This window comes from Megalobrama amblycephala, linkage group LG13 (assembly GCF_018812025.1).
Source record: "Megalobrama amblycephala isolate DHTTF-2021 linkage group LG13, ASM1881202v1, whole genome shotgun sequence".
Lineage (NCBI taxonomy): Eukaryota > Metazoa > Chordata > Actinopteri > Cypriniformes > Xenocyprididae > Megalobrama > Megalobrama amblycephala.
In genome coordinates, this window is record NC_063056.1 from 33,270,285 (window position 1) to 33,295,763 (window position 25,479).

At 35.7% G+C, this 25,479-nt stretch overlaps 2 protein-coding genes across 7 annotated transcripts; one reads left to right on the forward strand and one right to left on the reverse strand.

Annotated features, from left to right (window-relative positions):
• Positions 1 to 929: 929 nt before the first annotated feature.
• fli1rs (Fli-1 proto-oncogene, ETS transcription factor-related sequence) lies at positions 930 to 19,142 on the reverse strand. Of its 5 annotated transcripts, none has more exons than XM_048151856.1 (10): positions 18,954 to 19,142; positions 10,674 to 10,879; positions 10,025 to 10,194; positions 7,824 to 8,027; positions 7,579 to 7,650; positions 3,558 to 3,626; positions 3,372 to 3,434; positions 3,211 to 3,258; positions 2,035 to 2,118; positions 930 to 1,897 (listed from the first exon to the last, which is right to left on the reverse strand). In XM_048151856.1, exons 1-10 carry the CDS (start codon positions 18,969 to 18,971, stop codon positions 1,374 to 1,376), a joined length of 1,458 nt encoding a protein of 485 aa, XP_048007813.1. In that variant the 5' UTR covers positions 18,972 to 19,142; the 3' UTR covers positions 930 to 1,373. The 5 variants fall into 5 exon arrangements, with proteins under 5 accessions (XP_048007813.1, XP_048007816.1, XP_048007812.1 ...); XM_048151859.1 differs by lacking the exon at positions 18,954 to 19,142 and adding an exon at positions 18,703 to 18,845; XM_048151855.1 differs by lacking the exon at positions 18,954 to 19,142 and adding an exon at positions 18,451 to 18,694.
• Positions 19,143 to 21,401: 2,259 nt separating this feature from the next.
• On the forward strand, positions 21,402 to 25,273 carry LOC125242859 (ETS1-related protein). Of its 2 annotated transcripts, none has more exons than XM_048151861.1 (8): positions 21,402 to 21,712; positions 21,951 to 22,034; positions 22,681 to 22,791; positions 22,881 to 22,958; positions 23,045 to 23,242; positions 23,882 to 24,121; positions 24,234 to 24,352; positions 24,683 to 25,273. In XM_048151861.1, the coding sequence occupies exons 2-8, from the start codon at positions 21,953 to 21,955 to the stop codon at positions 24,953 to 24,955; spliced, it is 1,101 nt and encodes a 366-aa protein (XP_048007818.1). In that variant the 5' UTR covers positions 21,402 to 21,712; positions 21,951 to 21,952; the 3' UTR covers positions 24,956 to 25,273. The 2 variants fall into 2 exon arrangements, with proteins under 2 accessions (XP_048007818.1, XP_048007819.1); XM_048151862.1 differs by having other exon boundaries at positions 21,462 to 21,712; positions 22,714 to 22,791.
• The last annotated feature ends 206 nt before the right edge of the window (positions 25,274 to 25,479 follow it).

Sequence of the window (25,479 nt, forward strand, 5' to 3'; positions counted from 1 at the left end):
TATCTTGATATTGCGCCAGAAATTGCCAGGTCACCCTATTTTGTCACTCTTTTTTGATCACATGTCCAGTATATTTTCAGCTTCCTGTTCTTAGCTGAGAGGAGTGGAGCACTGCATTGCATTTGCGCATTAAAGTCATGTTGTTTTCTCGTTTTACTAAATCGTGGCCACGTATTCGTACCCTCATTTTGATTGAACTACGACAAGGGAACTAATTATTACAATGTGGCCACAATTTAGTAAATCAAGGGAACAAATTATTATATTGTGTGCACGATTTACTTAAAACGAGCGAACGAATTAGTTAAAAAGTGCTGAAATATTAATAATTAGTGGGAACGAATTAATTTGTGGCTACGATATACATATTTTTATGTGTAGGCCTCTAGGTTCTCATGATGATTTATTTATTTTGCATTATAATGTGAAGTGTAGTTAAAGCAACTACTAGGTATTTTTTTTTAAATATGCATTCTTTTCATATTACATTTCATAAGTGTAGAAATGTTATAGTATAATGCAAATGTTTGAAATTTTGTGCTGAGAACAATTAAAGCCTGTAAAATCGAATTTAGGTATGGGATGTTTAAAGGAACCATTTAAATGCAAGGCTTGCAGTAGTTAACCAAGCAAATTTTAAAACTTTTTTTCTTAAGATGATTGTTACTCTTGACACTCAGCAGCCAGAGGAGCATGGGCGTGAGGTTTATTCCTCATCAACTTTTCCTTGCCCCAGTCACAGGAATTCAGCATTTTTCTTAGTAAAGAAAGATGCTTTAGAGCAAAAGCCATTGTGAAAATCTGTATACAAATAAAAATAATTAACATTTAACTTATTGACTTCTGAGCATACAAATTTTGAGAGGGCTATTTTTTTTTCAATGCAACGAATAGATGGGTAGTCTACAATAACAAAATTCACGGATACATTAAGTGAGCTACATGTTTTATTGTTTAAAAATATAATGTTACACATAGGGGAGTGACGTTATTTGATTAAAAAATGTCTGTACAAACGCACTTGCATACAAAGGCATATTACATTTAAAACAGAGATGATTATACTTTTTGGGGATGTCAGAAACAGTCTTTTCAAAGCCTTATATGAAACATGCGAAACATATTTACAATTTAGCCCCGAAGACGTACAGCTGATTTTGATTATGCATATACTGTACAAAAAAATAAAAAATGCCATGAGATGGAGAACTTGATGTTTAATATTGCTACAAAGGTTTTTTGGATTGGAAAAGGATCCTTGAAAAGTTGCCAGTTTGTTTGTTTATTTTGTTATTCTCAGTTCTCTTCAGCATATTAATGTGTCAGGAAGAAAACCAAGAGTACGAAAGCCTGGGCTTTACAATTAGACCGTTTTAGTAATATGAGTTCAAATGAGAGTGAGTGCTGGGATGTCGTGGCATGGGTGAGCTGGGATAGACCACCCCTGTTGCAGAGTTCCAGTAGGTGGTAGGAGGCCCAAAGAAATTGGAATTGGAAACCGGCATAGGGGTTGAATGAGTGCCCATGAAGTTCATTTTTGGCTGGTGGCTGTGGTAGGTCTGCACGTACGGCACTTCGTTCGGGTATTTGAGAACGCCTCCTTCTGGAGGATGGTTTTGGTGGGCTTGGGAGATGCCCTGGAAATCAAATTTGTATGCGTAACGCTTGCCGTGCACCTTGGTCATGATGTTCTTGTCATAGTAGTAGCGGAGGGCACGGCTGAGCTTGTCATAGTTCATGTTAGGCTTGCTTTTTCGCTCCCCCCAGCGCTTGGCCACCTCATCTGGGTCGGTCATCTTGAATTCTCCGTTTGTGCCCTCCCAGGTGATGATGGAAGCATTGTTGCTGTCAGACAGCAACTCCAATAAGAACTGCCACAGCTGGATCTGACCAGAGCCTGCGTAAAAATAAAGAGTGTCAGAGATCTTAAGCAGAGAATTGATAGGCCTTTTTAGGCAGTTGTTATTTTCTCCAAATGTGACCTTTTTAGTATGTTGTACACAGAAACAGAATGTGGGTCGGTCAGACACCTACCCACAGTCCTTTCAGTGCTGGTGACGGGCAGGTTGTTAGAATTTTGTTTGGTCGTTCGGATCTTGGTGTGGAATGGTTTCGTTTCTGTGTGAAGAAGGTCGGGCAAACAGTCATACTAATCATGATGTGCTTGGTGTAAATTATTATATATTTTATTTAGGCCTTCAGGTCAAAAAAATACACAGTCAAACCAAAATTTATTCAGACACCTTGAACATCTCATTCATTATTACAGTTTATTCACTATAGTTTAAAAAAAGGTGATAAAATATGATGATCTCAGAGTTAAACTGTGTCAGAAATTAATCTTAATTATGTCAGATAACACTTAAGCAAAACATGGTCAGGTCAAAGTGTCTGAATAATTTTTGGTTCCAAATTTTTATCAGTTTTACAGGTAGTCCACTGTATGAAGAATTTTTGGGTATAATATGTCACAGTTTGCTTTATTTTGCTATCCTCACTTACATAAATGAACTATAGTGTCCTGAACACACTAGTAAAAATATATCAAAAACGTCTGAATAATTTTTGGTTTGACTGTATGTTCAAAGGATTGAGGTTGCCATGATTTTTTTTTTAATGGTTTTTGAAGACTCTCTTGAAAAGCTGCATTTATTTGATCAAAAATACAGTAAAAATAGTAATATTGTGAAATGGTATTTTTACAGTTTAAAATAACTGTTTTCTATTGTAATGTATTTTAAAATATAATTTATTCCTGTGATGGAAAATCTGAATTCACTATAGTTTAGGTAATAAAATATGACAAGATCTCAGAGTTAAACTGTGTCAGAAAAAAATAATCTTAATTATGTCAGCTAACACTTAAGCAAAACATGGTTGTGTCTGAATAATTTTTGGTTCCAAATTTTTATAAATATTACTGGTAGTCCACTGTATGAAGAATTTTTGGGTATAATATGTCACAGTTTACTTTATTTTGCTATCCTCACTTACATAAATGAACTATAGTGTCCTGTACCCACAAGTAAAAATATACCAAAAATATCAAAAACGTCTGAATAATTTTTGGTTGGACTATAATCTTGGTTATTTAATAATGAAAGGGCATTACTTTGTGCCAAAACTGCATCCAAATATTACATACTCTTAAAAAGGCCACATTTGTTGTTAATTTGACGATGCATTTACAGTTGCATGATTATTTCTTACCTGGATTTGCAAGACGGCTGCTAAGGGGACCTAATGCTTGGTAGGGGTCTGCAAAGATGGAAAATATACAGTATTGATTAGATTTGTCAATGTGTATTATAAACAAAATGACGATTAAAAGCAGTTTCATTGAGTATTGAATTAAAGGTGCACTTGTCCACCTTGTGAAAGTCGTGGTGGAGGCTCTGTAATTCTGGTGTTATGCTGATGTTCGATTGGAGAACCTGTGATTTTAAAAAGGTGAGGTTTTTTTTACTACTTTTTTAATGTGGTTATGGCAAACAATTCCATATTTGTACAATATTTTGTAACTTTATAATGTTTTTGTGAACACGAAGCAACCGTACCTTTTGGGACAGCTGGCAAGGCGCTTGAGGACCAACTGTTCCTTCTGCCGATCTCCTCAAAGCTGTTTTCTGTGCAGAGGCAAAGTCGAATAGGAGCAGTTAACAAAAGGGAGATTTTACAGGAAAGGATGGCTTTAAAGAGTAAGGAGAAGGGCAGCCGCAGAAGGAAGGAAGCCCTGCATTAAAGATCCCAAAGGAGAAACGCAGGGCAGAACAAAGCCAGGAGCAAAACGGTAAGAAGCCCTGAAGATGGCACACAATTCCTCAGGGGGAATGTCCTTTTGTTCTAACTGATTCTCTTTGCCACAGAATAGTCAATTGTGTCCTAACCTGAGCTCTACACCCCTTACTTCCTGTCCTGATGCAGCTGTTTCCTGTCTGAAAATGCAACAATTCAAAAACCTTGCAACACTTGGGGCAAAATTCATTGAAGAAACAAACCACAGTCCTTATAGCACCTCTCTAAACTCGATCTTAGACAATGGGATTTTTTCATTACAATAACTTCAATACATTATTTAGCTCATTTAAACAAGTAAACCACCAGAGGCTGTACTTTACAGTATTTTTAGCTTTGGTAAGGACTGTTTTTAAGAATGTCTGTTAAACTAAAATAGTCATGTGACCAATGTTTCCTCTCTCTCTCTTTTTTTTTTTTTTTTTTTCTCTTGCTAAGCAAAACTTTTGTCTATAAGGTGGACATTTTGGCCACCTGAGCAAAAACTTTCTTTAAACCAAACCTGTACAATGTACGTACACACAAAAAGTGGTTACATCATGCAGTTGTAACTTTTAACTTTAATGTGCTATTTCTAATTGATTTGGCCCTTGATGTAACATGGTGATATTAAATAATGTTTATTTTAAACAAGCAGTTAATTCAGACGTCACTAAATGAAGCACATTTATAAAGAAATTCTATTAAAAAATCATTTTAAAAAAAATCCCACACAAGTTCAATTATTTATATAATGTAATATAATATAATTTGTAAGCTTTGCGTCATGCCTAACAATGCCCTTCAGCCATGATTTATTCACGATACAGCACAGCCTATCGTACCTTATTGCTTTTATAAAACGGTTACCACACAATACAAATATTAAAGCCAAAAAATATGTATCAATGCAACTTTCATGAAGTAAAATCACTAAAAGCCTTCCTTCCACCGGATAAAAATAGTCCCTGACTGTAAACTGCTACAGAAGTTACATTATTATGCCATTAGATGGCGGCAAATTTATGAGTGAGTCACTCAGTAGCAAAGACTTTTATATTGAAAAGACTTGTGAACACGGAACAAGACACAACCAAGTGGCAACCTCCCCCAGTTTCTCTTGAAGCCAATACGGAAGTGACTTAAACTGCAATTCATCAACTGGCCGCTAGGGACAGGCTTCAAAAGAGAGCAGAATCTCATTGACCCCCATGTTAAAATGGCTTTACAGCAGAAAAAAACGTTTACAGGTAGTACAAATTGTGGTTTTGGTCTATACTGCTAATTTTGCTCTTCATGACAACTCTGAGGGGGGTGAAATTTTTTATTTTTTTTATAACTCATCCATTTAAATTATATTAAGCCTTAAAGTTCTGCATAAAGGGCGTGGTCACTTGAGTGACAGGTGAATTGTACTGCTGTCTATGAGCCGTCACTTTACCTCAGCTAATTCCATCCGCTGATCTTGTCATCTCTGGCTGTGTTTGTGTTTTTTTCTGGATTATTTTATACAATTATAAAATATGGCTTGCTGCGTTAATGGTCGAGACAGATGTGCATCTGTGTAGATGTGCACACATGCGGAAGATAAACTGAACACACGTTAATGTTGGATCGTCTTGGCATTGGCTAAAAGTTCGTGAGATTTACTACAATGACAATAGCAAGAGGATATAAAACTCTGACAGCACTGCTTGGACATTATAACTAAAACTGCTGCATTTTGAAAAATTATACTTTGGACGCGGGCTCATTTGTTTGTTTTTATATATATATATATATATATATATATATATATATATATATATATATATATATATACACAATCATATACACAATCATATACAGTTTTACAACATAAACGCTGCTCAGGTTGCATAATTTCTTGAAGAATGATGATGGAGAGCAGATCATTCAGAAGAAATTTGATGCAAACAATGGATAATATACGCCTTATAAATAAGAGCCAGTCGCCGATTGGCAAAGTCATCGCATCACTGCAGTGGCCGTTAGAAGCTCCGGTTCCTATAGAAACAGTCAGACTCGTGCCTCCGAAATGAAACACGAGACGCGCACTTTAGGACTGCGCATGCGCATTAGCTTGATCCAGCCAGAAAAATACAGGGTTTTTTTTTGTCATGATTCGGGTGTTTAGAAACAAAATTTATGAGACAGTTGTTGTCAGATTTCATTGGTGACTTCAAATATGAAATTGAATCGAACGCTTGGCAAACAGCTTTGGAGAATTTGATGTTTCCCCATTCAAAGAGATAGGAGCTGCACTTGAATGCCCGAGAGGCGAAATTTCTAATGATATAACTTGGTATCTTTTATTAATATTTTAGATCTAAGATAGATATATAGTTCCTTTGCCTGCTAACATGATCATGTCGAGCTAGGCGGCGTGGTTTCAGCATCCAGGCACCTCAGTTTCAACCACGTCCCGCCTCTTTGCCCATTTTCAGTTATCCGGGAGAGACCTACTAAGATGGCAGCGGCCTAATTTTTGCTTCAAAAATGCTCTTCAGAAAATCTACGGGTGACGTCACGAACACTACATCCATATTTTTGTACTGTCTATGGATGCAACAGACAAATGCTTTGACTAGAGCTGTCAGTCCCTTAAAAAAAAACCCTTAACTGTTAAAAGGACAAGATAATACATCGGACATTTAAACAGATTTTTTATTATGAACATAGGACTGACCTGAAGGAAAATGCTAAATCTGAATGCAGGTAATAAACTCGCTCACTCAATCTCTTTCTTACAATACTCTTCTACATAATACAGTAAGCGTCAATGAACAATATAAAGAACAAACTGTTTACGTTGCTAAGAGTGGTTGCTAAGGGTGTTTGCTGAAGCTGTCATTCTATTGACCAGTCAGAATCAAGGACAGGAACTAACAGTTTTATATATAATATAATATAATATATAATATAAAAAATGAAGCAGTTACTATGAGATGGTTTGGGACAACCATAATGTTTTTGTACGGTCAATTATTGGCAACAGACAGCATTAAACCATCAAAAGTAAGTGTTTGTTTATAGCTTATGAATTTAAATGATTGTCTATATCAGGGTTTTTTTTAATGGCATGGAGCCCTAAACAATCCCTTTGTGAGATCAATTCTTTATTAGGCATATAATATAATATAATATAATATAATATAATATAATATAATATAATATAATGTATAAAAACAAATTGAAGTATTTAAACCGATATATTATATTAGTTTAAATGCTTCAATTTGTTTTAATATTATAATATGAAAATAAACTGAAGCATTTAAACAGATGTAATAGCTAAATATGTTGAACATGAACGTGTGATTTATTTTGGCTCACTGCTGCTCACAGGCGTCAGGCGCTCATAGCATTCTCTTTCTATGAAACCTGTAAACCGCATTCACCGGTTCTAACTCTATAGCGACACTAAATCTATAGCGGTTGACCAGAGCATTGCAATTATTTATCATAGATTACAATCAAATGGATTTCCTCACACATTTCGCGTCCTCTGCGCAGCATTTTATACTTATGGAAGGGCAGAAACTGCAGTATGATCATTATATAATGCAGTGGTTAAAATTAATTAGAATATTACTAGGCAAATAATACCTTATAGTTCACTGGGAAGAATCATTACAATTCCAGAAAATATCTCACTCTGATGCATTAATATAAAATATTATGCAAGTATATAAAGAGGCTCCAAATTCAGCTCATTCAATCAGCATTTGCAGTCAGAACTATATAAAATTATCCTTAAAAACATGGCAAAGAAGTTTAACTTACCAGCTTTCACCTGTAGTCTAGGTTGTGGTTGTGTATTGGTTGGGGTTGTTGGGTAGGAAAAAGTGGGACTACCTGAGTGAACAGTAGTAAAGATAACAAGCTTTCAATCTGCTGTATATAAATAAATAGGCACAAACATTTCCAGTATGATTAAAGTCATTTTATAGCTTTTCCCGATGTTTGCTTGACCGAATCAACAATTAGTAATGGATTATACATATGGAATTAATGGAGAAGTTCCTTACTCTCCCGGAGGTAGTTTAGGTGGGAGAGCAGGATGTCTGTATTGTATGCTGAAGTAAGACGCATCATGTCCTCTTTGGTCATTTTGCAGAGAGCTTTTCCATCTAGGGTATGAAAGAGGGACACATCCACATCGGATAGGCTGTATTCCTTTATCGCCCAGTCTACCCATTGCCGCACATGGTCTTGTGTCCATACTTCTGGGTCTAAAGCAGGACAGAAGCAAGAATAAAATGAGGAACAAGTGCTTCAGCTGTGGCAGGACTGATCAGAGTTCAAAAGAAGAGTCAATGCACCCTTTGTTGCTGTTCCTACTCTCACTAAGATAGTGCTGATGTTTTTTGTACTTTACTAAGGGTTTTATAACGTTATATGCTAAGGGGTCATGGTTGGTCATGGTTAATGTGACTCAGTTAGCCCCTGCTGGTAAATGTCATAACTACATCATCTGATTCAAAAAGCATCTTCACTGGCAGACATTTTTTTTTTTTTTTTTTTATGTTTTGGGGGGTTTTTTACTTATTATTATTTTTTTTTAAACCATTGTCTGGAGCAGCTGCCAGTGAGATGAATGGGAATGCTAAAGGATATCTCTCTCCAGGTATTACAGACCTTCTGTTATAAGCCACCATACTCTTATGTGTCCTTGAAATATGACGTCATATCCGAGTATTATGAGCATTATAATTGTTTGGTCTGGGTGACTCATGAGGAGGTATCCCATACACTCATTGTCGCACAATGCATGGAGCGACTCCACCATTCTGCCCTTTTAATAATGTTACACCGACCTTCAAAACGCCTCCCTGAAGATAACTCAGCATCCTAATTGGCTTGTAAGCAAAGAGTGATTATCTCTGTTGGAATCTGTGCAATCATTTGTAGTTTAGTCTGCTGGGTTACAGGGATCTACTAGAAGGAAGGGCATCAGTGTGTTTTGATGCCCTTGTGTTACAAACCTGACTTTTTCCCACAAAGCACAAGTTGTTAAGTGATGCAAGATCCTGTGGTCACTGCATCATTACCACAGAACTTTGTTTAGACATCTATACATCCTCTGGCTATAGAAATTGGTCAACTCCAGACTAAATGTGTCCAGTGGTCAAATTCTTCCTATTTTACAAAACATTACAGTCAACCAGTGTTAGTGTTATTTATATATTATTATAGTATTTATTAGTATTTTGAATTAGCTTTTATTTTTATATTCTAATTTCAATTTAAGTGTACTTAAGTGCATTTTTTTCATCTAATATTGCTGTTTTATTTGAACTTAATTTCAATTTCTAATGTTTAGCTAACAACAACAACCGACGACATGAAGTCAAAATTGAAATTTGATACAATTATTAACTTAATACATGTCCCTAATCTTAAGTAGGTGCATAGTATTTCAAAAGGAAATAAAATTACATAAAATTATAACCTGAAATTTTTACCAAGCTAACCAAATTACCATGACACACAGAGACGTACTACATGATCCAATCAGTTCCTTATGGACAAAATCTTTTTTTTTCTTTTTTCATTTTTTGAATATCCTCTCTTTTTTTGTATTTTATTTTTTTATTTATTAATATCCTTTTTCACTCTTGCATACATTCAAACATTTGGGGTTGGTATGATTTTTAATTTTTTAAAAGAATTCTCTCACAAAGACTGCATTTATTTGACAGAAAATACAGTAAAAACAGTAATATTGCGAAATATTATTGCAATTTAAAATGACTGTATTCTAATTTGAGTATGTTTTAAAATATAATTTATTCCTGTGATGCAAAGCTGAATTTTCAGCATCATTACTCCAGTCTTCGGTCACATGATCCTTCAATAATCATTCTAATATGTTGATTTAGTGCTCAAGAATAATTTCTTATTATTATCAATGTTGCTAACAGTTGTGCTGCTTAATATTTTTGAGGAAACCATGATGGATTTTTAAGAATAGAAAGTTCAAAAGAACAACATTTATTTGAAATAGAAATCTTTTGTTACATTAGAAATGTCTTTACCGTCACTTTTGATCAAATGAATGCATCCTTGCTGAATATAAGTATTAATTCCTTTAAAAAAAGTTTTAGTCTATGTCCCATTACAGAAGTAAAAAGGCTTGTGAAGTTTAGCTTATACATAAAATATACAATCAGACACTACTTTCCTATATAAACAACCTTTACTCTTATATAGAGACTACAGATCTCACCTGCTGGTACAATCACCCTCTTCTCCTCTGTGGCGCTGCTGGGTGGGGTGGCAGTCTGTGGGCTACTCCGTGGCTCTGGATAAGAGGCCTGGTAGGCCAACTGTCCCCCATCACTGTTACTCATGTGTCGGGTCCTTTTAGTCACACTGCAGTCCACTGGGGATTCACGGCTGTGGCATGGAACGGAGAAAACGGGAAATCTAAATGTTTTTGTTCTAAATGCGCACAGTTTTGACGTTAAAGGAACGGTTTAGCCCAAAAAATCCAAATATGCATTGCGACAGGTTTGACATCAGTGATACTGAATGGCACTGGTTTCTCTCGCATGTAACGTGACCAGCGACATGGCGGGTTTAAATATAAAAAAGTGAATTAAATGTCATACAATACTTCAAATGTCATGTCTGATCCATATGGACTACTTTATGGTGCTTGACAGCCTGTGGTCACTGTCCGCTGTCACTGTGTGGAAAAGAGCAGCTTGGACATTCTCTTAAACTTATCCTTTTGTGTTCCACAGAAGAAAACAAACCATATAGATTTGGAATTACATGAAGGTGAGTACTTAATGCCGGAATTAATTTATTTGAGGGAATGAGCCCTTTAGATGAATACTCGGGTATTCTGACATCAGTGTTTGGTACCCCACCTGGTTCCGTTGATGTGTTCTGCTCTCTTGGCAGGGTTCTGTGCGGCTGATCCGGTCCAGTCTGGCTCAGTCGGTTCTACGCTGTCTTCAGAACCCTGTCTGAACACTGCAGGCGAGGTGATCTCTCCCTTCATGTGCATGGCCTGGGGACCGCTGAAGGGCGACTCGAATATGGACTGGTCTTCACTCACCACCGATAGAGCTTCCTGTGACGTATACAATACACAATGGTTATGTAAGCGAAAAACATTTGCTCAACCACTTGATTTAAGGTGAATAACAAATCATAGGATAAGGATAGGAATAACTGTACATCATTTTGTCAGGAATTCAAGAACACGGATGTTACGGGTTTCTGCTGCTATCGCTCTGCTGCGGCTTTCTAATCGGTGACTGATGTCGTAAGAATTGATTTGGGGCATGAACTCGTTAAGGTTTGGACGAAAAAACTGTAGAGTTGATAGAAATTACCTTTAAATCTTTTGACTGAAAGAAATACTACCTAAAATGTTCAGCAACACGATATTAATTCTGAAACTTAAAAAAAAAAAAACAGTTTATCGGAATGGTTTAGGGCGTTTTTCGACTTCCAGGTAGATATGACTTGGCATGAGTGAAATTAGTTGTGAGTCAAATTAGAAATTGTGACATCTTCTGTGCCTTTTCTTCCTGTGTTTAATGTTAGTCTGCACTGAACTGCTCTGGTATAGATGTGTCCGTTTGAAACTTCAAAAAGACGTTTTAAACATTCAAATGTATGTAAGTGTTTGTGTGTGAATAAATGTTTGTGTTATAGATGAATTCAGGGAGCTTGTTTAGAAGGCTTTAGTATTGTCTTTAGAGCTGACATACGTCAGCACTGAGCTTTTTCGGTGGCTCACAGGAAATCTGGCCCCCATGTGCAGTGAAACCTTTTGGCATGGGGCATGAGATAGGAAACAGAGGAGTGGTAGAAATGTGGGTCATTTAAAGCTGAAAAACAAATTTGTTCTGAATGCTGAGAGGTTGAGGGTCACCAAACAGGGAGGAGGCGGCATTGTAAAGTGCTTTCACCTGACCTGACGTTTTGTGAATTTGCTGTGAGAATCTGTTTCAGTGTTCGGTTTGATAAAGTGATTGTGATGGATATATGCATATAATGGATCATATTATGCATATTTCAGGTTAAAGGGTTAGCTTACCCAAAAATGAAAATTGTCATTAATTACTCACCCTCATGTCGTTCCAAACCAGTAAGACCTTCGTTCATCTTTGGAACACAAATTAAGATATTTTTGATGAAATCTGAGCGGTATGTGACTCGTCCATAGACAACTACCATTTTTGAGGTCCAGAAAGGTATTGAAGTTATCGTTAAAAAAGTTGACATGACTTCAGTGATTCAACCTTAATGTTATGAAGCAACGAGAATACTTTTTGTGCGCAAAAACAACAAAAAAATTACTTTCACCGTTCTGACGTAGAACCTGGAATCGTTGAACGTAAATAACATATGAGAATGACACAGAAGAGAAGTTATTGTTGAATAAAGTTATTTTTGTTTTGTTTTTGCACAAAAAAGTATTCTTGTCACTTCATAACATTAAGGTTAAACCACTGCAGTCACATGGACTATTTTAACAATGTATTTAGCTTTGTTGACCTTGGAAAGTGGTGGTTAAATTGCAGTCTTGTATATACCTCTCGGATTTCATCAAAAATATCTTAATTTGTGTTCTGAAGATGAACGAAGGTCTTACGGATGTGGAATGACATGAGAGTGAGTAATTAATGACAGAATTTTCATTTCAAATCTACCAGGAAAGAATGTTATCAATACAGTCCCAACCAACACCATCTTTGGTTGTTGGGTTTTGTTGTCAAATCAGAATTGAATTGAGCATCCCTTAATTTGAATCAAAGCAGCAAACAGGATGAAGAATTGCACTTCAAATTTGAATGCAATACTCTAAAAAATGCTGGGTTGTTTCAACCTAAATTTGGATCAAATATGGACAAACCCAACTGTTGGGTTAAAATCTTAATTTTTATAATTTAATCCAATGGTTTTGTCCAAATTTGGATTGAAACAACTCATCCTTTTTTTTTAGAGTGAAGGAAGTAGAATTACACTGAATTGAAATTCAAAGAAATTTGAGACGAATTAACACAACTTTAAATGTAGACTTGACCATGCGATGGATGGATGGATGGATGGATGGATGGATGGAAAGAAGTCTGTCAATATTACTAGTTTCTCTTAAAATGTCTTATATTCTTGCCTATTATAATCCACTATGAAAATACTGCCTCTTTTTCCAATTCTTATATTGAACTAGACGTGAAATAGCGCTAGCTATCAAATGCATTGTGATCTCTGCTCTAGTAGAGAAGTGAAAGCAGGCTCAAAACAAGGCCAAGCTGAGAGCTCAAACTGTTTTTGCACCGCCTAGTCTGCGTGCATTTGCTGGCGTCAGTCTTGTTTACACATGTACGACAACGAACAACGAAGTGCAACCTCAGCTAATGGCACAGATGATGCTAAACTTGTTGCTGATCTGTGTAGGAGAGCCAACATACACTGAAATTTATGCGCAGCCTCTCTTGCATTGTCCAACGCCATTTGAAAATTCACTTGAGGTTGATTTAAACTGGTTAATTTGAATCCGTATACAAATGTAAACAGCCTGGATCTTGAATTAACTGATGTATTCAGTTAATTCTGCATCTTAAAACACAACAGTTGATACCAGGCCAGTTTTAACTGAGCTAGTGGAGCACCTGCTATTTAATTCTGCAGTTAAAATTATTCTGCACCTATGCACCTTTTAAACCACAACCACATACATAGTACTGCTCTATCTCCTCAAGTGATGAACATAAACATACTCTACCCTGGCCACTAATGCCACAACTGACTTCCTGTTCAATGAGTTTCAGATCGTCTCTGTTGCTGAGAAACCAAAAACAATATTTTAGCAAGCATAAACTGCACGCTGTGTGCAAAATGTCGAGGTCAGTGAGATTAATGTGCATCTCGCATCAAAAACAAAAAGAGATGCACATAAACCGTCATGCTATTGTTGTGCTGTCCTTGGAGCCGCTGGGTGCCTGTGACATGCGTGCAGTGTTTTCAAGTCAATTGCAACAGACCTCCATTTGGTCTTGTGAAAGAAATTTTGTCACAACAAAGCTTGTGGTAGAGCTACACTGCATGGAGACTTGCTTTAAACATGCTCAGTGCTTTCAGGTTTTGGAGGTTTTGCACAGAAACTAATCGCTCAGTAAATCACCCTCAAAGGGTGGAACTCATTGCAAACAGATTTACTAGATTACTAGTAAACTGAGTATTTAGACTCATTTTTCTAAGCTGTACAATCTGATGCATGTTACAGGAACCTAAGAGCACTGTGGTCAATCTTTGGTAATGAAAGCAGATTATGAAATGTCCCTTTGCTTATAATGGGACATCTAAAGGCTGATGTGTTAATTTTTTTCACAAGCAAGACTGTCAGCATTATCATATTCTGGTTTGTTGTGGTTAAGTATAATTTGTTTGAATCAAAAATACAAATAAGTTGTGCACATCCAAAAATCCAATTAGGGCTCAGGTGCAGGACAAAAAGATGATCGATGAACAAAGACAAATAATGTCCGCACACTGAAATTGCTGCTCCAAAAATCTTTTACCAAACAGCGCAATGTTTTGACCAGTCAGGTCTTCGTCAGGCTCAGTGTTAGTGATAAAATGTTAGTAGTCGAAACGTGGTTAAAACGTATAATTTGTTGGCTTGAGGTATGAGGGAAAATCACAGTAAATTGCAAAAGTCAGACATGCAAAAAAGTTGCAGGTATATTAGTTGACCACATGTACTCTTAAAATAAAATTAAAATTAAAACATAAAAATATTTAACTCTCCGGTGCTGCTCGTAATTTATTATTATTTCAGTGACATTAATATACTATATTTTAATTCAATAATATATTTTTTAAATCTAATATTTTGTATTTTTAGGGGATTTTATGGTACTAAATTATGTTTATGGAATATTTATGATCTATTTATTACCTGTTAACCACTTTTTGAGCATAGGCCTGAAAATGACATTTCCAACTTAAACTGTCATAAATCTTGAATGCTTTGGAGCACAGACTTAAGTATGGTCTCTTTTTAAAGATGACACTTGGCAGATTGTATATATACATTAAAAAAAAAGTGAAACTAAAAAAAACATATAGAAATTTTATGTGAAATATATACTTTCCAAAACATGTTTTACTCTAAAACTGAGAAAATCAAAGCCATAAATCTAAACAAGCTGTGTTCCAAATTTGAGCTTGACATCTCAAAAAATTTGCTTTTGGAGAGATTTTGTTTTGGCGCAGTATACCAAACGTTTTCACTAGATGAAATTCGTGTTCCATTCATTTCCAATGCGGTTGCGAACAATACAAGTGACTTTTATTTGGGACCATTCAACCCTTTTAAATCATTTCCATGTTTGTTTGTTTGTTTGTTTGTTTGTTTGTTTGTTTTTTGCGTGCGTGCGTGCTTGCTTACATAGCAAATGCCGAAACCATTACCAAGTTTCATACCATTCCAATGATGTAAAAAAAAAAAAAGCTTTTAAATTAGCTTTCGGTAAGATTTTGTTTGGGCGCAGTACCAAACGTTTCCACTAGATGAAATTTGTGTCCCATTCATTTCCAATGTGGTCACAAACAATACAAGTGACTTTTTTTTCAGGACCATTCAACCCTTTCAAATCATTTCCATTATTTTTTTTTTTGTTTGTTTTTGCGTGTGTGCGTGTTTACATAGCAAGTGCTGAAACCATTACCAAGTTTCGTACCATTCTGATGACAGAAAAAAAATCGGTCAAAAATAACAAACGGCACCAGAGGGTTAATAATGTCTAATTTTGTGAATTGTAAAATAAATGTCCTTGATGTATATTATTAATAAAGACTCGGGTTGTTTGGCACAGGGTTACTACAACTTTTATAAAAAATAACATGCAGAAAGATATTTCAAATATATCCATTAATTGATATATCCATGTTAGTTGCTTCAGAACAAATAGATATAGGAACTGTTTATGTTTTAATTAAGATTTGCTAAGACTTTTAATTAATTTTGTTAGGCAGGTGGCATAATTTCAGTGTTAGTACAAAATAATAAAATAATAAAACATTCATAAGGGTATACAAATAATAGTATGTGGTAGAAATGACAACTGGAAGAGCAAATTATAGTACACACTAAAAAAGGCTGGGTTAAACACAACCCAAGTTGGGTTGAAAATGGACAAACCCAGCGGTTGGGTTAAATGTTTGCCTAACCTGCTGGGTTGTTTTATTTAACTCAACTATTGTTTAAAAATTACTTAAAATGAACCCAAAATATGTTGGAACTTAACATTTATTAATATGTTTAATAATAAGTTTAATGAATAATAATTAAACATTATTGCTTATTAATAAATGTTCACCTTTTGATTATTATTGTTGCCTCTAGTAATTATGTGTCTGATTTTTAATATTTTGGGTTCATTCTAAGTCAGCCATATGGTAATATTTAAACAATAGTTGAGTTAAATAAAACTGAAAACATTTAACCCAATCACTGGGTTTGTCCATTTTCAACCCAACTTGGGCATTTTTTTAGAGTGTACATTAAAATATATAATTATACCAGATGTGTTAAGTGGTGTCAGTTTGGTTTACAATAACCATTTTTATTATTTATGTTTGTTGTTTCATCTATTGCCTTTAACAGTGTGCAAACCAATCCCACAACCTGAGGATTATGGACACAGTTGCACACCATAACAGTTCAGTCATGAATTTTTATTTTTATTTTATCTGGATAATTTTGTTGCATGTTTCGCCTGAGATATTTAACAAAGAATGAAAAATGTGCAAACCAACCCCAGTCTCACCTAGGCAACCACATGTTCACTTTTCGTTTGCTGAATTGTTTGCATCTCATTTGACTGAGTGATTACACTGCAGTAAGTACATTTTCGAAACCAAATACAGCTTTAATACTTTTTAACAGCGGGGACCGTCACGACTGAGAGAATAAATCGTTTTGTTTGTTTCGTTTGGTCGTTTAATTAGGCTACTGACATAATAGCCACATTAGTCGTTACTACCAGCGTGAGGATTTGCCAATTTAGTAAAAAAAAAAAATTACAAATAATAATGTATAGCCTATATAAATTACTAGAACTTAAAATATAAACATTATCATAATAATATAAATAACACTACTAATAATAATGCAAATTATTATAGTTATACTTTATAAAAGTTAGGCTATAATTTATAGTGTAATATAATAGTAATGTTAATTTTTATAGATGTTTTATTATGAATTGCTCATGAATCATAGCTAGAACTTTCACAGTTATGTTAGTCATGTTCGTTTTGCGAGAGTGAAAGAAAGCAGAAGTTGACGTTAAGGCATGCTGATTTTGCAAAGACAAACGCAGCTGCGCTCTGAGCTGCAAAAACACTTTGTGGTTTTCACAAGTTTTAATCAGCAGCATCTTGTAAGTAAAGATGGGGGCGCTTTTTTGAGGAGAGCCTGCATTACTACAACGCCACAGCTCATGGAGACGCAGCACGTTCGATTTTGTTTCAGTTTATAGTCCGGACAGTTTAATTGAAAATGTAGAACAATGCATTGGCATCGCACATCTATCAAATCAATTATGTTTTGTCAGTCTTTGTTGGCTTTTTTTCGAATAGAGACTGCGGAAGTGTGTGCGGAAAGTCTGAGGTTTGAGACAGGAAGCCTGCTGAGTTCTGATAACGACACCTGACAAGCGCCCAGCACTTTGCTATAAATTATTATTCCTTAAAGAACTAAATCAGGCATGGAAAAGCTACAAACACGTAACAGAGGAATTGTTGCAATGCCTCTCTGCTCTGTTATAAAGGGGATGTATCATTGCGTAAAGTCGACAAGTTGAATCAACACAATTTTAGCTAACAGAATTAACAATAAAAAAAAAAACAACAACCCTGACTGACTTTCAAATGCGTCACATTCAAATTATTCGCCAAATCGAACAAACTAAGACGTTAAATTGGAATATTTGCGATGTTACAATCTTTGAAACAACAAGTTTAATTTTACACTTTATATAGCGCTTTTTTCCACTCTTGTTTGAAGACCACGTCCATTTAAAACGAAATATAGCTTCGATGTTTCGATGCAGACGAAAATACGATGATAAAAATAGTCTGAAAACAACTAGTAAACAATAACCTATTGACGACAGTAGGCTAATTATTTAGGCCTAAATATTTTAAAATGAATTCCAATACGGCGGATAATGCCGGCATGGGATTTTAGCGATGTTAGCGTGATTTCATGATTTTTTTTATTTTTATTTTTTTTATGTTTATGAATATAGGCTAGATTAAGCTTACCTCCTAAATTATCGATTTTCTAAAATAATAATCCAAGATTGTGGTAGTTAGTGTTTTAAACTTCACATCATTATGTAGCTTGGCTATACTCGATAGTTTTCGTAACGAATAAAACACTTTAAGTCAAGTAATTTATTAATAATAACACAAGCTGTTGCTTGCCACCATTCTCTGCCATACTGTCACCATCCCAATGAAATCGAAAGAAATTCAGTCTATGCAGTTTATCACAGTTAATATACATGAATATATGTTCTTGTCGAGCTGTCATGAACAATTTAACGAGCTGAAAGTATACAAAATAACAATAGCAGACGCTATTCGATTCGTGATTTTAAAGTATCCACAGTGTACCTTGTTGTTGGCGCCATAAAGCCACCTGCCTCGAGAGCGCCCCGCCATAATTGTGCCATATGTGAAATTCGGTATATTGTTTTCCAGTTTGCATTTGCTTGAGTTTTCGTCGTTCTTTAGATGGTATACTTGAAAAAGAAGTTAGCTACATGTACCTAACCGCCTTGGAAAGATCATTAAATATGCCATTTTGCATAGTAGAACGTAACTGTTAAAAAATAAAAACGAATGGAATAACAAATTTGTGCATACCCTCTCGCGCGCGCTCTGGACACCATTTCGTTTTTTATCTGAGTCTAAATGTTGTAGCGGTTTCTTGTGTTATTAAAGAGCCGACATTCAACCACGAACGGGAAGGAAGAGGAAATTTTGTACAAGAAGGAAAGAGTGGGGACCTGCATCACCGCCTTGCCTCTCTCACCAGTAGTCGCGCTAACCGTGTGGGTGGTTGCGCACTCGCTACTCATTTTCAGAACAGACAATAAACCAGATCAAACGCCTACCTTAATAGTACAGTCCATTGCAGATTTCGGTGGAGTTCATGAAGAAAATACTTTTGTAAACTTAAGCTAAATAAACGTAGGTACTTTGATAACCCAGCTGAAACGCATCGACTTGTGTGCACAGGCGCATTTAGTCATCAGCGCAAACCATACTATTTTCGCTTAGACCATAACCGGATGGCAACGGTTTTTTTCTTTTTGAGCTCTCCTTTCTAAAATTGGGAAGTGAAGTCACACAAAAGCATCTAGCTCTGTTCCTTATTGGTGAACTCTCATTGCACTAACTTCTCAGAATATTTGTTAAACCCAAACACCCTGTTTAAACTTCACTGATTATAATGAGATTTTAAAATCACTTATTTACTTATTCGTCTGACATTTTAACATTGATAGAATCATTTTGCCATCTTTATTTGCGGTGAAAATCTATTAAACGAAGAATAGCAACTCTAAAGTTGATTTATAGCTATATTTGAATTGTAGCCTATAGCATTTTTACCTGAATCATTGTTTTTACGTACAATATATATTGCACATGATAGGCTATATCTTGCCATTTTTCATTGCTATTTGATTGATCAGCAATAAGAACATAGTCTGTCTTAAAAGGCTATTTATTGCCCACTGTACATGAGCTTTATTTGTGTTATTTACGCTATTAATAAATATGTTTTTACTTCCCCCCCCCCCCCCCCATATACCAAGTTTACTCTACAGGAAATCGCAACTTAAGTTAGAATTCTCAAACCGCAAACCAGTGATATGAAACGCCATATCAGTATCATGAATCAACAGCTGCATAAATGTTCGCCAAAACTCTCACAAATGAAAAAATCCGTTGCGTTATGGACATATAGATTGTGTACGCCTTCATAAAAGCAGAAATCGTTTAGTCCTTAAACGCTGCTTAGCTAATAGTTGAATGTTTTAAACTTAATTATTCTGGAAAAGTAACAACATTAAGAGACGTAAACTTTTGTTGTATATAAAAACATCGTGAATTTAGAGACGTATAGCAAGGGCGTGCGCGTGTGGAGGTGCCATGGGAATTTGACACTGATTGTATCCTCTTCAGTGAGCGAGCTCCTTCAATCACGACTCAGCCCTTGCACGATTTGGCAACTTACTTTTCCAGATGTATTTTTTCTGCACGCCGGAGGAAAATGGCCTGAGGTGTTTGTTTATACAAGACCCTTGGGTTGGTCTTATCTGTCCAAAGCACTCACGCCGTGATTTCAGGCCTCCTCGACTCGGAATTTTACAGACCATTGTTCTCTTGAATGGCTTTTAAAGATACGAACGCCTCATTAAAGTCAAAGTTGCTGGTTCTGATTGATCTTATTTCTAACTTCCAGTTAGAACATTTCTCCTCTTGCAACTTTATAATAATGCATTTAGATGGGTTTGGTGATAGTAGACCCACAAATTAACATTAATTGTTCTAGTCTCAGCTAGGCCTTTATACAGTCAAACCAAAAATTATTCAGACACTAGATAGCCTTTTTTTTTTTTTTTTTTTTTACTAGTGGGTGTAGGACACGATAGTTCATTTATGTGAGTGAGGATAGCAAAATAAAGTAAACTGTGACATATTATACCCAAAAATTCTTCATACAGTAGACTACCAGTAAAATTAGCCTAATAAAAATTTGGAAACAAAAAAAATTATTCAGACACTTTTACCTGACCATGTTTTGCTTAAGTGTTATCTGACATTATCAAGATTATTTTTCTCTGACAGTTTAACTCTGAGATATTGTCATATTTTGTTACCATTTTTTTTTAAACTATAGCGAATAAACTGTGTTAAATGTTGGTGTCTGAATAAATTTTGGTTTGTATTGTCACTTTGATGCCAAATATTAGGTTATATATTTCCAATAAAAATCGACTGAATGCAATTGAAATGTAGCCTATAATTTATATTCTTACATATTTCGTATCCTAAATCCCAACTTAAAACAAGTAACATGCAAAACAAAACGAAAAGGTTGCTGTTGTAATCTACATTCCTATTCAGGCCTGCCAAATCATTATAATAGTAGGCCTAGGCTAATTGTTGTTATTATTAGTACTAGCCGTAGATTTTAGTAGCCTACTATGGAGCTAATTCATGGTAGACGCCATTTTAAAATTTTCATGAATGAAAGCTGAATGTAGATGATCCAGTCACATTTTGACCACATTTTCCACAGTTTCTTCAATATTGTTTCCTGAGTTTCTTGTCACCAGGATATTGTTTTAGATTTTCAATGTTTCGTCAAGGTGATTGATCAACATTAAGGCCTATTCAGAGCAGTAGGCCCAATTAAACGGAATGTAATTTAATTCTCGAAACCGTAGTATGTAATCTACCCTTAATATATCGTAACATTTCTTCAGTCTTTTAATCTTACATCGAGTCAAATCGAAATTTTTACGTCAAACGGTCTTGTATTTGGAAAAAAATAAATGTGAAGGGACATGTCAGTCAAACCTGTCTAGTGATGTTTTTTCTACTCCCCATAGACACCTTTTCTATGAATGGAAGGGGTAACAAATCTGTGGTCGTGACTCCTGTCTGACGTCACTATTAGTAAAAGGAGGGAACCGCAGTCACGACGCATTCCTTCACAAGACGCGCGGACACGCCCCGTCGCGCACGGCCTCTTTATAACGGTCCTGGGTGAAGCACCAACAGTCAACAGGATTGTAAAGCAGCGCTTGAGGCTGTAGAAAATCCTTAATATCTGGAATAAGGACTCTGTGAGAACTTTAAGGTAAGGTTTTCTATTCTTCTGTCAATTGTAATCTGAGATTCTTAATCTGTATTATCAGTGTTTGAATCACTGACTGGGATTAAAAATGCTGTTTTACACCCACTGATATGTTTAATAAATTATACTAAAGGATTTGAGAATAAGAGTTTTTTTAATGGACCAAACAAAACTAACCCAATGAAGCAAATATACATTCTATGTTGAGATTAAATATCTAAATTATGCTGTTTTTCTTCAGATATGGAAATGTATCAAGCTGGATTTTACACAGAAGACTTCAGAACTCAGGAGGTTCCTGGTGGTTTTGACTTCAGCTCATATGGTAAAATCTTAATTCAACACATTTTTCTTCATACAGTGTTTAAATATCTCTTGAAATCTCCTGTTATCTCTCTCAATACATAAATGCCCATATTTTCAGTTATCACATTCAGTTTGCCCTCAAGGGAAAAATCTGTCAGATTTTGTGGGATTTAGTATTTCTCCAGCTTTGTTTCCTGAATGTCCGTGCAAAACATTTCCGTTGTCCTTGAGCTCCAAAGCCAGAATTGCAACACCCCTGTCAAAACCCTAAAAATTAGACCTTGACATCTTGTTTGTGTGCACTAATTCAAAGCTCATCAGGAAAAGGGGATGTCAGGCTATGCATGCTCTGAGATTTAGGAATGTCCAAACCAGGGATGTAGAAAAAAAAGGGGTGGTTGGGTTAAAGATACACCCGTTTTTTTTCTGCTCCCTCCCTTTCTTCCTAATCCTTTCCTCCAGACTTCCTCCTCAAACAGATTTAGCACCCCCTCTCCTACACCCTACTTCATCACTCTGTCACAGCCCCTTTTATTCCTAGCACAATTCAGACTAGGTGTGGAAAACTTAATGGGAGCTTTCATACATTGATCCATTGTTAATTCTAGAATACAGCATTTCTCCTGGCTCTCATTCATTTCACATCTTTGATAATGTACCTCCAGACTGCAGTGGTGAAGACCTGTCCTTTTTATTAGACAGCAAAGGACCTCCCCAACAGCAGTATCCAGAAACCTATTCAGAGCCCCAGAAGGAGCATTTGCACAGTGCTAAAGGTAAACATCTCATGATGCACAGATTCCTGGCCATTAATATCATAATGCAAACAATACAAATATTTATGTGATGTGTTTTTACTGAATAGGACATACTCTTGTAGACTCTGGACTGTTTAATCTGGACTCCTTCCCTGAGTTTAGCTGCTGGGCATCATACACTAATAGTAAGTATCAAATATATATTTACATTTGCAATGTACAAACTCTTCTTTTAAGTGGCCTGGCCTCATACAATGTAATTTTTCCATAGTTCCAGAAGGAATGGTAGCAGACAGGCAGCAGGTTGCCTTTCAGGAATCTACTCAAACCTACCAGAACCTCGTCCCTCTATGCACTCCAGCACAAAGTAGCCCATTCAGCCCAGGGATGGACACCAGCAGCCATTACCAACCTGGGAAAGGTCCGAGTCACAGAGGAGCAACCGGTACTGGAAATCTGGACCATTTGGGTAGGCATTTTAGGGATACATATTGTTTAAAATATATTCATGCATTATCAGCAATACCATGTGTGTGTGTGTGTGTATGGTATGTATGTGTGTATGTCTATATATATATATATATATATATATATATATATATATATATATATAGACATACACACATATGTATATATGAGAGAGAGAGAGATAACACATAACTATATACACAAATATATATGCGCTTATGTTTTAACTATATATATATATATATATATATATATATATATATATATATATATATATATATACACACATTAATACATATTATCAATGACAGTCAAGTATCAACATATGATTAATTATATATGCATGAAATATATATTATAAATGCATATAATACTACACACATATAATATACATGCTTATTTTTTTATTAACTATATACACACATTAATAACTATTATCGATGACATTCAAGCATTCAAATGTCAACATATGATTAATTATATATGCTTTAAAGATATAACATAAATGCATATATATATATATATATATATATATATATATATATATATATATATATATATATATATATATATATATATAATATATAATATATAATATAATATTGTCATTGAAATTTTAACTGATGTTTTTCTTGTGTAGGTGATACAGAGAGACCATATGCCTTGTATGATGCAGAGCAGCAAAGCAGACCTTCATACTGGTCCGACTACCCCTCACCCAGTTACTGCACTTCCATGCTTGGGCAGCAGACATCCTCTTCATCACCTCCAGTTACTCAATCCTCTGAGCTGTTCTGCCCCCGTGTGGCCAAAAGGCGTAGCGCACCAGCTCAAAGATCAGACAGGGAGGGTGAAATGACACCAATGTCCGCCTACCCAGGTGAGCAATTTTTACAGAGGTTTTTATAGGATAAATATTTTACATAACAGAAAATGAGAATCATTTGGCTTTGTCAATATATATGACTTTGTACTGTTTTTTTCTTCATCAGGATCTGGGCCTATACAGCTTTGGCAGTTTCTGCTGGAACTTCTGCTGGATTCTGCTTGCCACACTTTCATTAGCTGGACTGGGGATGGCTGGGAGTTTAAAATGTCAGATCCTGCAGAGGTAAGATTTGTACCTCGACCAAAACACAACACATAGGCCCAGTTTCGCAGACAGGGTTTAGATTAAGCCAGGATTAGGCCTTAGTATGAACATGCTTTTGAAAAAAACATTACTGGTGTGCATCTTGAGGCAAAGCAACGGCGTTCAGTTGCATTCAGTTAATACAGCTCAAACTTGCATTTTAGTCTGGTACTAGGCTTAAGCCATGTCTGTGAAACCAGGGGATAGAGTCTCAAAACATCTTGACAATGTAAGCAAAATGGCATTTGTTATCTATACATCTGGTATTTTCACATTCTCTAAGCTTAAGATCTCCCTTGTATCCTTCAGGTGGCGAAGCGGTGGGGCCAGTGTAAGAACAAGCCCAAAATGAACTACGAAAAGCTAAGTCGTGGTCTGCGTTACTACTACCACAAAAACATCATTCACAAAACAGCAGGGAAACGTTACGTCTACCGCTTTGTCTGTGACGTGCAAGGAATGCTTGGAAAAACGGCTCACGAGGTCTTTGCAAGTCTAAACATCTCACCACCAAATGCAGCATCTCCACAGTCTGTGAGCACAACCAGACCGGAGGAAAACACAGAGTCCTGGGCACATTAGAGGAGAACATTTTCAAATGCCTGTAATGATTGAAAAGAACAGTAAAACCATGCGCTGGAAAAGTAATGACAAAGAAATGACTGACTGTTCCGTTCAAAGATTAAACTGATTTGGGTGAATGAGTGACAACAGATCTGAAATCAGCCATCAAATGCAGTAAGGTGCCTTTAGAAAACATTGTTAGCTACCTCTTATGACGTTGGAACACTAATCTTGTAAATGTTTTTTTTTTTTTTTTTTCTTAAGTTGATGTTTTGACATCAGATTGTGAATTCTTGTAAATAAATGTAATGTTACAGTAGACTTCTTTTCACAAAATGTTGTTACTCTGTTTAATTTATTTAGAATGTACAGTTATTACAGGTGAGTTAAATGTTTTAATTTGCCACCTTAAGGACCGACAAAAAAATTTATGGTGAGATTTTTTCTAAAAGGCACATGTTTAGGTGCCGATTTATGTTTCTACCGGTGGGAGGCATGTGGCCACTGTATATTTGAGAACGCGCGCACACTTTTGTGCGAGA

Excerpts from the sequence above, each read along its gene's own strand:
- fli1rs (XM_048151855.1), bottom strand. The coding sequence starts at position 18,498 with ATGGCGGGGCGCTCTCGAGGCAGGTGGCTTTATGGCGCCAACAACAAG. Across the intron at positions 3,627-7,578 it reads TAGACTACAGGTGAAAGCTG|AAAACAGCTTTGAGGAGATC; the intron begins GTAAGTTAAACT and ends GCCTCTGCACAG. Across the intron at positions 3,259-3,371 it reads TCCACCACGACTTTCACAAG|ACCCCTACCAAGCATTAGGT; the intron begins GTGGACAAGTGC and ends CCATCTTTGCAG.
- LOC125242859 (XM_048151861.1), top strand. The coding sequence starts at position 21,953 with ATGGAAATGTATCAAGCTGGATTTTACACAGAAGACTTCAGAACTCAG. Across the intron at positions 22,035-22,680 it reads TTTTGACTTCAGCTCATATG|ACTGCAGTGGTGAAGACCTG; the intron begins GTAAAATCTTAA and ends ATGTACCTCCAG. Across the intron at positions 22,792-22,880 it reads GCATTTGCACAGTGCTAAAG|GACATACTCTTGTAGACTCT; the intron begins GTAAACATCTCA and ends TTTACTGAATAG.